Consider the following 12851-nt stretch of genomic DNA (forward strand, 5'->3'; position numbering starts at 1 on the left):
GTTACTTTCGTCACATGTTTGCAACCAATTACAAGTGTGAGGTTCTAAGTGTGAAGAAACTTAATCCTTGGATATCAACATGACGAGATCTTGAGGGAGTTTCACATCTTAACGAAAAGCATTGATTTTTTTTTTTTTTTTTTTTTTTTTTTTTTTTTTACAGGCAGAGTGGACAGTGAGAGAGAGAGACAGAGAGAAAGGTCTTCCTTTTTGCCGTTGGTTCACCCTCCAATGGCCGCCGCGGCCGGCACGCTGCAGCCGGCGCACCACACCGATCCGATGGCAGGAGCCAGGTACTTCTCCTGGTCCCATGGGGTGCAGGGCCCAAGCACCTGGGCCATCCTCCACTGCACTCCCTGGCCACAGCAGAGAGCTGGCCTGGAAGAGGGGCAACCAGGACAGAATCCGGCGCCCCGACCGGGACTAGAACCTGGTGTGCCGGCGCCGCTAGGCGGAGGATTAGCCTACTGAGCTGCGGCGCCAGCCGAAAATCATTGATCTTGATGACAACCAATGTCTGAAGCACTATGGGGATAGGGGCTCTCGCCCACTGGTGGGATATAAATGAGTCTAGCTACTGCAGAGGGCACCTGGGCAAACTATTAAGTACACATATCTGAGGCCCAGCAATTCTGTGCTTAAGAACCTGGTGTAGGCATTTTTCTTCACTATCCACAGAACAGAACCAGACATTTTCAAGGGGGCCAGGGTTGTGGTGCAGTGGGTTAAGCTGCAGCCCGAGATGCCAGCATCCCATACTGGAACTCTGGTTCAAGTTCTGGCTGCTCTGCTAATGCACCAAGAAGGCACCAGAAGATGGCGAGAGCGCTAGGGCCCCGGTTGCCTACGTGGAGGACCAGGATGGCTTGCCTGGCTCCTGGCTTCGGTCTAGCCCAGCCTCAGCTCTTGCAGCCATCTGCGGAGTGAACCAGTGATGATAGCCCTTTCCTCTCCTCTCCCTTAGTCACTCTGTCTTTAAAATAAGCAAAGAAAATTCTTAAAACAATTTTTTTCATGAACCACATTTACTTTACTACATACAATGAACTCAAAACCATTGTAGTTTCTTATATTCTAACTTTTGGTTAAGTGCTTCAAGGTGAATCTGTGCACACAGGAATGCATCGTGCATTGACAGAAGAATGCTTGGAGTGAGCATTGATGTAGGCTTGGGACGCCTGTATCCCATACTGAAGTTCAAACCTAGCTCTGCTTTTGATTCCGCCTTCCTGCTAATGCAGATCCTGGGAGGCAGCAGGTGATGGCTCAAGTACTTGGATCTCAACTACCCACATGGGAGACCTAGACTGAGCTCCCAGCTCCTGGTTTCAGCCTGACCCAGCCCTGGCTATGTAGCCATTTGTGGAGTGAACCAGCAGATGGAAGCCCTCTGTCTCAGTCTCTGTATTTCAAATAAAATAGATAAAAATTTTTAAAAATGCTTGAAGAAGTACATGAAATAATCCAAGAATTCATGTGGGAATTCTTGCATACAAGATAGGGTATATGTTGGCTGGCGCCGCAGCTCACTATGCTAATCCTCCGCCTGCGGCGCCGGCACACCGGGTTCTAGTCCCGGTCGGGGCACCGGATTCTGTCCTGGTTGCCCCTCTTCCAGGCCAGCTCTCTGCTGTGGCCCGGGTGTGCAGTGGAGGATGGCCCAAGTGCTTGGGCCCTGCACCCCATGGGAGACCAGGAGGAAATACCTGGCTCCTGGCTTCCGATCGTTGCAGTGTGTCGACTGTAGCAGCCACTTGGTGGGTGAACCAACGAAAAAAGGAAGACCTTTCTCTCTCTCTCTTTCACTGTCTAACTCTGCCTGTCAAAAAAAAAAAAAAAAATATATATATATATATATATATATATGGTATATGAAAGAAATCATGAATGAGTGTAAGGACCCATGAATGTATAACCATTATTTTAAAATCACAGGGTTGGCTTTGTCATATAGCAGGTGAAGCCGCCACCTGCGATGCCAGCATCCCACATGGGTGCCAATTTGTGTCCTGGCTGCTCCACTTCCAATCCAGCTTCTTGCTGATGGCCTGGGAAAAGCAGTGGAAGATGGCCCAAGTACTTGGCCCTTGCCATCCATATAGGAAACCCAGATGAAACTTCTGGCTTTGGCTTGGCCTAGCCCTGGTCGTTGGGGCCATCTGGGGAGTGAACCAGTGGATGGAGGAGACTCTCCCTCTCTGTAACTCTTTCAAATAAATAAATAAATCTTTAAAAATATATATCAAATGCTAGCATGAACAAACTCAGATACAACAGCATGTCTCTGTAGGTAAGAAGAGAGAATTTATACAGACTATGCTAATTTACAGATGGATGACTCGGTGAGTGGTTATTTAGAGAAACGCAGCAGTGCCTAAGTGCTGGTGTGCATGCATTCCTGAATCAATGTTTGTTTGCATGATGCCTAAAAAGAGGTATGTGGCCAAGAACAAACAGGCCACGTAAATATCACTTGACCTTGAAGAAAAGAGAGCAAACTGGAATAGTAAATCATTTTCTATACACTGTGGCCCAGCAGATCTGCAGGAATAGGGGTCCGTGGAGCTGGGCAGGGAGGGGGTATTTCAACCAGCATCCTCGCAGGACCCAGCACCACTATAGGATGGGGGGTTTTGGTGGTGGGCCAGGAGTCAGGGGGAGCGTAGGGCATTTGAAGGCAGGCAGGAGCCAGGTTTTTGCAGAAGGACATAAAGGGGGACATCAAGAAACAGCCATGCTTCTGCTGCAGCCTGGGGCGGTCCAGGGAGCAGACCACAGGGCTGCCCAAAGCGTCAAGGCCAGCTTGGCAGCAAGCAGGCTTCCCGCTGCTGAAGAAGACCCAGGCGCCACTTCTGTCACTGGGGCTGTGGTTGGCTGGACACTCCCTACAACTTTCAACTGACCCTAACCTGGATGATCTTCAATAAAGCCTCACATCACCACGTCCACGGTCACCTACCTGCCTAAATGATAAAGGGCAGCCCCATGCTTCGTGCTCCGTTCCCAGGAAAGCTGAGGAGCCTGGGACATGCTGTCCACAGTCCCTCAGCTCAGCAGCAACCTCTCCACGACCAGCAGGATGCAGGGGCAAAGGGGTGACCACAGGGCTTGCTTTATTTCCCAAGTTAGAAACTTGCGTGAAATCGAAATTAGAAGAGGCCAAATAATTTTTAACTAGGAAGCCGATTATCCCGGGTTGCATGTCAACCATTGGACTCCGCTTATCTACGCCTCTATTTCTGTTTCCTGAGGTGAGGGATGGGCAGTGATAATCAGCCACTGCCTGTGCCAGCTGACGCACGGCTCCGCGCACGCCATCGTGAGCATGTGTGTCACCACTGGGCTTACACGTACAATGCCGAGAAGACCAGCCTTGCGCCATGTGTACTTAACAACAATAACGGAAGCAGACTATACTAACACCTATCTGCGTTTAAGGGTACTTCAAAAAGCTCATGGAAAGTGGAGTTAAGATTTTTTAAAATTTAAATTCACACATAGCTTTTAAAATAATTTCCGTGAACTTTTTGAAAACCCCTCAGATTTCAATCTTTTTGCACCAATATAAACTATCTTTTATTTCCATTTTCTATGAACTTTTTGAAATAGGCTGTTTCCTTGAGCATCCAGCCACCCATCCATCCACTCATCCCCCCACCCATCCATTTACCCATCCATTCACCCACCCATGCACTCACCCCCACCCACCCACCCAGGCACTCACCCATCTACTCACCCACTATCCATCTACCCACTGGAATTCTGATGGGTGGCATCAGCCCCAATCTGACAAGTGTGGATCTGGCAGGATTTGTTCACACCCCCACCCAAGCATTTGTAAACCTTCCCAGCCTCCCAACGTCCAATTTACCTGTTGAGCAGAGGGACACGGGAAACACTGGCTTGTGTTACTGAAGAACACGTTGATGAGCTTCCAGTCATGTTCAAAGTCAAGTTGCTAAAGAAAAGGACAACAGCATGAAAGAGACAGCAGTAAGATCTGAAGCCAAAAGGACTTCCTCCTTGTCGCGTCTTTTAATCTCACACACCCACCCGCTTAAAATCACATTTATGGGTCTTTTTAATTTTTTTGTCAAAAGGAGTATGTGGTGAGAGTTTAAAGTAGCAGAATTGCTCTAGAAAGCAATTTGGCAAACTATCTAAAAACCAATTTTTATAAAAGGGTTTACTTTTTAATCCAATAATTCTATTTCCCAAAAATGTAGTTTAAGGAAATCATGAAAGATTTAGCTACAGTGATGAAGCCTTGTGCATAAGAATGAAAAACTGGAAACATAAATGCTTAAAACATTAATGTGCAAATCGTGGAACGCTCATGAGATGAGATACTATGCAGTTATTAAAATGAAGCTGAAGTTATTAAATTGTCACAGGAAGTAATATATCCTAAAAAGTAGGTTATCAAATTATCTGTATCCAGGAACATGCCTGCTTTATAAAATACACGCAGATACGCGTGCTTAGAGAAAACACGGCAGAACCACACACCACGTTATTAGCAGTCATCACTGCACAGTGGGTTTAAGGATGCTTTAATATTTGTTCATGTTGCCCGATTTTTCTATAAAAAACATGTGTTACTTGTGTTTCAGAAAACCAAGTTTTTTTTTAAGGAGGCAGCCCGGTGTAGCTGAGGAACTTTGCACTGCTAATGAGGCATTTCAGATTTTAGCTGTAACCAGCCGTGTCGCCCTGGACGGGCCATTTGACTTCTTGAACTTCAGTTGCCTCATCTGTAAGTCTGCTGGGCTGGCCTCAGGACCTCCCAGCTATTTTGCAGAATCACATTATTGTTGTTGTTTCAGAAATTTTGTAAGTCCCCTGTTAGGGGAAACCAACTGTTCCTGGGGCAGCTCCTGCGTGCGTCAGCCCCGGATGACCAGGAAGGACTGTGCTTGCTTCGATCAGCTATTTAATGCCTGTAAGGCTGAGACAGCGGCGTCCCCAGGCCCAGCATGGCGGCCAGCTCGCCTTGGTGGGATGCTCGCCCGGAAGGACGGCACAAAAGGCCAGGGGACGCGTCTGTGACTCCTGAACTGCTAGGAGAGCGAGAGCAGGGCCCCCAGCAGGTGCACTACAGCGGCCCTGCCACGAGAGGGAAACCACAGGTGGTAATCGCCAACAGCAGTCATCACCACTCCAACCATCACGACGGCTTTGGTCTGTGAGCCTTGACTCTGCCAGGCAAATTCAACGCCTCATTTAATCCTCCCTGAACCCTACAGTTTGACTCTTGTCACCCCCAGTTCATGACCTGAAGCTTGGGGAGGTTCAGTATCCAACCCAGCATCACACAGCTAACAGGTGGAGGCTCAGGATTCAAACTCAAACTGCTCCTACTCGGGGACCCAAGCCCTCGGCCACCCGTCTACATGAGATGTCACGCAGTGCATCTGCCAACGCTCGGTAGGACCACATAGAAATCCATCCTGAACGAAAGGATCAGTCCTTTTTAAACATGACCTCCAGAGGAGCACCAAAGGGCACAGATGCAGGGCCCTGGCATTGCTAGTCGCCACATCCACGGCAAGATGGAGCCACAGACACCCGACCCGGTACGTTTGGCCCTAGCCAATGCCGGCAGCCCAATCGCACCAGCATTACTTGACTTCTTACCGGGTTCTCTCTCATGCTTCTCACCAGCTCTGTAGCCTGCATCCACAAGTCTCTGCAAAAAGGAAAGGAAACAGAAAAATCGGCTCAATATTATTGTGTTGAGGCCGGAAGCGTGGCCCTCAGCCCAGACCAGGAGTCTGGCTCTGAGCCTGAGGCTACACGCAACCAGCCCTGGTTCTAGGGGCAGACAGTGACCTGGATTTTTAAAATTAGACCCATCAGGCCAGCTGACATTAGCACGGGAGAGGCATCCTAATGTACACCTCTATTTTTAAGCCTCTGACTTTGCCAGCTCCGGCGAATCCTCCCACGTGCGTGCCCCAGGCCTGCAGGAAAACACACCCGGAGGGAGACAGCAGAGGAACTTACTCAGCACCTCCACGAGGTACAAGTCTTGTCTCAGGACACAGCGGCATCAGAGCAGAAGGACTGAAACGGCCGATGATGTCTGAAAGGACTGGGGAGGGGGCCGGGTTGAGGCCCTGGGCTCAGCATCTGGGCATCCCCTGGAGGGCGGGGGCGGAGACCCCCATTCCACGGCACAACCATCACACCCTGCCCTTGGCCGTGGGCTTAACCTTGAGCATCCATCAAGGGCTTGGCCAGACCACACACGGAGCGCTTACCTCGCCCCCAGGAATGAGCCCCTGGCAGAATGACTTCCTATAACATTAGGGGAAACTGAGGCCGAGAGATGCCCTGCAGGCTGCCCCCGTCACCCAAATGGCACAACTTCTAACTGCCTGGGCTGCTTTCCTGTCCTCCTCTCTCCTCCCGAGAGCGACAGCAGGGCGGGACAGCTCCGGGGAACACACAGAGAACATGTCCCAGAGCTGACAGCCTGGGGACTGCTAAAAATAGTGCTGTCAGCAGCAGTTAAGTGGCATCCTGTTCCTGAGAGAGGAGAGGGCAGAGTGGGGAGGGGGTCACGGGAGGGAGACGCTGCCTCCCTCTCCTCAGCCCCTCTTCCCTCCTACCGCCACCCAGCAGGGCCTCGGGGCCCCCAGGGGCGGGATCTAGAAGGTGGCCTCACACAGGCTCCCGGGGAAGGTTGCCGACACCGTGCAGAGGAAGCAGGCAGGAGAGCTGGGCGCAAGCCAGGAGCTCGTTACCTGGCTTTGTGATTTCCAACAGCCACCCAACACGTGTGTGACTCAGTTTCCCCCATCCTTAATCCAAAAGGGCGAGCTTCACTCTCTAACCCCTGACCAGCTGCAGAAGGAACCTGTCTCCCATATGTGATGGGCAAACAGGAAGCTCTGAGCCAAGTCAGAGGTGACAGGGACAGCATGTGTGCGTGCACTGCTGGAGGGGACGGGCCACTGTCCCTGTCACAGGAGCACAAAGCACAGCTTTCCGGCGCTAGGTAGCAGGAAGATATTTGCCTGCCAGGTTCAAGGTATCTGTATTCTAATGTTCCTTTACAATCAAAGACCACCTCAGATCTTTGCACATAAACTTGCCTAACCCTGCGGTGTGCCTGGCTCTGTCCTCACGCTGCCCATCTGGGCTCCCTGGAGGCAGCGGGATCAGAACAAAGGGAGCAGGCTGTGGGCTGGACCACACAGGTTCTCACGGCCTCGGTCATTTACTGCCTATGTGACCTTAGAGGTCTGTTTACCCCTCTAACACTCAGTTCTCCTGTCTGCAAACTGGCCACGAGCAAGGCGTGGCTGGTGCTGGAGCTCACCACGTTCGGGTCCTGAAGGCCAGGAGGGCCAGGTCCACCCAGTCCCTGAGACCCCAAAGGGGTCCGGGTATCCCAAGAACACTTTCCTGGGCACCTGCCAGGCACCCAGGTGTGGCACACACTCCCCGCACCCTTCCTCTCCAGGCATGCTCTCAGTCATCAGCATCTGCTTCAAGTCCTGCCTCTGATCAGCCCTCCCACTGCCTTCCACAGCCAGCTGGGGGCCCTGGCCTTGCTGCGCTCGAAGCTGGGTGGCCCAACTCGCTACAGGGCCAGGGAGGGAAGAACGAGGTGCACAGAGGAGTCGGGTGAAGGGGCCGCTGCCACGTGGCTTCAGGACCCAGGCTGCACGGCTCTCCCCAGGTGCCCCCAATATGCTGCTTCATTTTTCTTTTCCTACCTCTTAGAGGTAAACAGGCTCAGGCCCAGCGACCAGGCAGCAGTGGGCTTCCTTGTGGCAAATGCTTTGCCCACCCGTCCCCTCTCGCCTGTCAATCAGATCCTGGAGGGCGGATCTTGAGTTCTGAAGGCGGCACCAGCGTCCTCTTCATCCCCATCCTTCCTGGGAGCTCAGTGCTCGCAGGCTCTTGGTGTCAACTCGCTGGCTGGATTGCCAGGGCCCCAGCTGCGCCCCGGGTGTCAGCCCTGCCGAGCGTTTGCCTCGCAGTCTAAGTCTGCTTGTCTTAATTGTGGAGCCCTAGGCGCTCCCCCGCCCTCCATCCGTGAGCACAGGCATAGGAGACTGCAGCTGGCTGCAGAAGGCGGTGGGTGGGAGGGCCGATCAGAGGCAGGACTTGAAGTAGATGCTGATGATGCGAGTGTGCCTGCCTGGGACTAACGGGACTAACTCGGCTGGGGTCTTAGGATAACTTAATGGAGGCACGGAGCACCTCCCACGGTAGATGTATTAGCTGCCCGGGTGACAGACGCACAGGCGCATGCGTTGACAGAAAGGCCAGAGCGTTAGCAACAATGACCTCCTAAGAGTGGGGTTACGCTTGACTTTTATTTTCTTCATTTCATTTCCCTGAACCCAAGTGACAGATTTATTTTACAAGCGGGAGAGAGGTGGCCATGTGAAGTGGGCTGGTCCAGCCCTGGGGTCCTGGCGGCCCAGCTGGCTCCAGACCCCTCTCCTATGTCCCTTAATTTTCACCCACAGCCTCCTGGCTTCTCTCTGCCCAGAAACCGTAGGAGGTGCTCCTCACACCCTCCAGTCACCCTGGCTCCTTTATGGGTCCCCTCAGAACACCTCCCCTTTTCCCACGCGCTGGTGATGAGGTAGCCAATCGGCAACAATGTTGCTGTGTCGGGAGGGATGGGAGCACCAAGCATCTGGCCGTGAAAACCGGAAAGGCCCTACTCACCGGTCACCACGCCCATGCACGCCTGCTCTGGCCTCTTCTCCGTCCTGCAAGAAGCAGCAAGCACGTGGGTGCCTCCCTGAGCCCGTCCTTGCCAACAGCCCTTTCCCTCGGCCGCTCTGGTCCATTTCACAGAAGCTTTGCCCCAGCCTCACTCTGGGCCTGGGAGGCATCCCTCAGACGGCAACAGCGTGGCTGGAATGGGGCTGACAGCTCCTTCTGGATCTCTTCCCTTTCTTCCCAGCTCTCTGGTCTGGCCCAAAGCCAGAAAGGGCAGCTGGGCCCAGTGCAGAGCGACCCTGGCCTTGCCTCTTTGTGAGCCCCTCAGAGCAGAGGCAGGAGAGCCCGGGGGCAGCAAGCAGGAACGCCAGCACTCCCCGTCTGCCTTCCCTCCCTGCTCGCTCTGGAGAGCCGCAGGGACTCACGGGCCCTGGGAGTGTCAGGCTGGGAGGCAGGAGGCTGGGTACCGGGTCTTCAGCTCAGCTCCGAGGGTGCCTTGAGCCTACCCCTGTGCCCTTAGCCCTCGGTTTGCCCTGTCAATGAAGCCCAGCGCGTCCCTGCTCCGGGATCCCGGGACGCTTACCCGTCTTGCTCCTCTAGGTCGTCCGCCCCTGAGTCTGGAGCCTGGAAAAGACACAAGGGGTTGACACCAGCATCTCCTGGAGCCCCACACGCCTGTCACAGCTGCCCGTCTTCCCCAGGAGGAGGGAGCCTCTGGGTCCCGGGGAAGGGCAGACCCTCCCACGAGTGCTTTCCCGGGAGGGAAGACATCAGTCACACTGGAGCACGGGAGTGGGAGTGCTCTGCTCGGGGCTTAAACGTTGCCTGGACTCCCAGCAGCTTCTGTGCAGACACGAGAGGCTGCCGACTGTGACCTTCTGGAAGCCAGAACATAGCTTCACCGATCGCTTCCCTGGCTGTCGTGTAGAGGCCACGAGGGAGGGGCTCCGACTGTTCTACCCTCCACTGTGTTCCCTGGGCCTGCGACAGCGCCTGCCGCGTTGTCAGTGCAGTCGTCCCTCGAGGTCCACAGGGAGGTGGCCCCAGCACCCTTCAGATACCCGGATGTGGGGGTGCTCTGGCTCCTTATATCAAACAGTGTAGTATTTGCACAGAACCTCCCCCCATCCCCTCGTATTTCAAGTTGCTTAAATACCTGATACAACATAGACGTTCTGTAAGCCATGCTTGAAATGCATGTGTCATTTATAATACATCAGCTTGGGAATAAGGAGAACAAAGTCCATCCAATTATAGTGCACACACAATGATCTGGTGAATTTTTCAACAAATCCTGGCACAGAACTGACAGATGCAGGGGACTGACTAATCAACGAATATCTAGTTTTATCTAATATTTAATAATTACATTTATCTTGAAGGAACAAAATAAGCTTCCGAGTTTCCCCTTGGGACAATGCCAGATGACCCCAGGCGCTTCCTGTGGGAGAAGTCCCCTAAGCTCGCTGCTGGTCAGACTTGGGACCTCCCCTCGCCCAGCCCCGGCCTGGGAGTCACATCCTTGGCAACTCCTAGGATGCCTGGATTCGCGCCCAGGGCAGGAACCTGCTCAGCAAGCCCAGCTGTGGCTGGCTGCATCGTCTCCAGTTTGACACCAGTGCTTCCCCTTAGAATTCCTAGACGACAGTACGCCCAGGTCTGTGGTGATGGTGGATGGCCCCACGTCGCCTGCCCCCAGCCCACTGCCGCCTAGTGTTAAACAGCCAGGCTGGGGCAGGCTGGCCATGAGAGCCTCTGACCAGGGACACGCTCCCTTGCACTATGACACTAAACACAAAAGTCCCACCAAGACCCAAGTCAGGGACCACGAACAGTCTAGACGATGAGGGGAACTGTTTAAAGGGACAGAAACTCAAAGAAAAAGCAGGAGTGTCCGGGGCTTTTTTTCTTCTTGCATTCTGTCTCCCACTGTTTTTCTCTGCTCTGTTTCTGTGATGTGGAAGCCAAGCTGAGTGGACAGTGGTCCTGTCTCTCCACGCAGGGGCTGGATAGCTACAGGGAGCTGTGGTTTCAGGGCTGACCCTGAAGGCCACGGTGCCCAGCAGTAGGCTGGTAATGACCGTGGGGCTGGAGAGCAGCCTGGGCTGAGCTGTACCCAGTCTCAGGAGGCCATGGGCTCACCCAGGGAGACGGGCAGCTTGGAGGGCAGCAGAACTGTCAGACCCGAGAGCCCTCAGATGAAACCAAAGGCAGAAGTCACAAGCAGGCTTAGCTTTATTTTTTCCAAAGGTGGCTGGTCTGTCTCTCTTTCTGTCAGCTATAGAGACAGACATCTTCCATCTGATGGTTCATTCCCCAAATGCCTGCACCAGCTGAGGCTGGGCTGGGCCAAGAACTCAGTCCAGTCCTCCCACATGAGTGGCAGGGACTTGAGCCAACACCTGCTGCCTCCCAAGGAGCACATTAGCAGGAATCAGGGACTCACACCCAGCTACTCCAAGATGGGATGCAGGTGTCCCAAGCAGCATCTTAACCGCTGCATTAAACCCTAATAGGTTTACCTTTAGAATGCTGACTTTGGGGGTAATTTTCCTGCTTGCAGTGGGCGAATCTGAGCCGGCCATCCTCCCAGGCCCTGGAGCGTCAGGATCGCTCTGTGTGGATGCACAGACCCTCAGCAGCGTCGGCCGCTATCGGGGATGCTAGACCTCATCTCTCATTTATTTCCATCTCCCCGGGGCAAACTCCTCCCTGACTCCCATCAACACGGGTATGGTCACACAGGCCTGGATGGAATCGGGCCAGGAGGGGAGGCCCCGCCTGCCAGGTTCCACTGGGTCCCGATCCGCCTCCCAAGGCTACAGCTCTGTGCGGAGGTACAGTAGGGCCCAGGGCATGGCAGAGACCTGGGAAGAAGTGCTCTATTCCTCTGGGACAGCTGGGCCGTGAGCGCTGCCAGGTTCGGTCGAGAGCAGGCAGGCGACGAGGAGAGAGGACGGAGTGGGAGGCTTGCTGCTCTCCGCCTCTTCTCGCCAGGAGCCTCGTTCTCTGCTCACCCCTTTCTTTTCATGTTTTCCTTTTTATGGCTTTCTTTCTCCATTACCTAAGCCCATAAAATATACCCCTTGGGGTAGGGGCTTGGTGTAGCGATTAAGGTGGCTGAGGGGGACCACAGCCCATAGTGGAGTGCCCAGGCTCTGCTGCTGACCCAGCTGCCTGCTGTGGAGTGCCCTGGGAGGCAGCGGGTGAGGGCTCACACAGTGGGGTCCTTGCCGCCCACATGGAGTCCTGCACGGAGTTCCTGGCTCCTGTCTTGGGCCCAGCCTGGCCTAGCCTTGGTCACTGCAGGCATTTGGGGAATAAGACAACAGATGGGACTTGTCTTTGTGTGTGTCTCTCTCTGCCTTTCAAGTAAAACAGATACTTTTAAAAAATGATTAAGATGATACATTTTATACTACAATTAAAAATAATTTTTATATTTGCAAAGCAGATAATTTCTCTTATGTAGAAAGTTTGAAAGATCCCTTTTAAGAATTTTATTGATTTGTCAAGGGATTTATTTATTTATTAATTAGAAACTAGAAAAGTTTTTTCACCCTGATGTAAAGTTAGGCATGCATTTGGTTGGGGAAAAACAGGAAAGGGATGGAGTTGTTGCTGTGGATTCGTTCTGAGAGGAGAAGTGCGGTGGGGGCAAGAGGCACGGAGTCACCACACAGACCCCGGGAGCCAGGTGAAAGCAGGCCAGAGGTGAGCAGCCCGCAGACTCATTTATTTCAGTTGGTACAGCAGCTTATATAGCTGAGGCAGCCAATCCACTCAAGGGGCGGTTTATGCCCTAACCAATCACAGCCTGTTGCCAGGCAGTTTCCAAAGCCATCCAATCACAGCCTTCTGTCAGGCAGGCTGCTTTGCCAGAGGCCATCTTGGCATGGCCTTCTCATTCCACCACATGGAGTGATCAGACCCTCAGAGATTTTAGAATTTCTTCAACTCCTATGATGTTGTCTCCTAAAATGAAGCATTGGCCTAGTGACCAGGAGCTCAGCTGGGTGCTCACCAGGGCCAAGCCCTGTCTCCTACCACAGGTTACTTTAAATACTCACAGTTTCCACATTGCCAATGGCTGCAACAAATTTAATGTCAGAAGGCCTCAGAGAGTGAACTGTGAAGACAGGAAACCAGGTAGGAGGTCA

General features: G+C 53.1%; 1 protein-coding gene across 6 annotated transcripts in view; it reads right to left on the reverse strand.

Moving 5' to 3' along the window:
- The window catches only part of PLB1 (phospholipase B1), a 118163-nt gene that overhangs the window by 86063 nt on the left and 19249 nt on the right, over positions 1–12851 (reverse strand). For 5 of the 6 annotated variants that reach the window (XR_016228122.1, XM_089324486.1, NM_001101708.1 and 2 more), the window contains 6 exon segments: positions 12762–12820; positions 9275–9315; positions 8695–8738; positions 6007–6094; positions 5638–5689; positions 3872–3958 (listed from right to left, as the gene is read on the reverse strand). Coding sequence is in view for 5 of the 6 variants with exons in the window: in XM_089324486.1 (XP_089180612.1) it covers positions 3872–3958; positions 5638–5689; positions 6007–6094; positions 8695–8738; positions 9275–9315; positions 12762–12820 (371 nt within the window). In the remaining variant the exon portion in view is untranslated. 6 annotated transcript variants of the gene reach the window in all.

The sequence above is a fragment of the Oryctolagus cuniculus genome, chromosome 2 (assembly GCF_051225735.1).
Source record: "Oryctolagus cuniculus isolate XC-2025 breed Fujian yellow rabbit chromosome 2, ASM5122573v1, whole genome shotgun sequence".
Lineage (NCBI taxonomy): Eukaryota > Metazoa > Chordata > Mammalia > Lagomorpha > Leporidae > Oryctolagus > Oryctolagus cuniculus.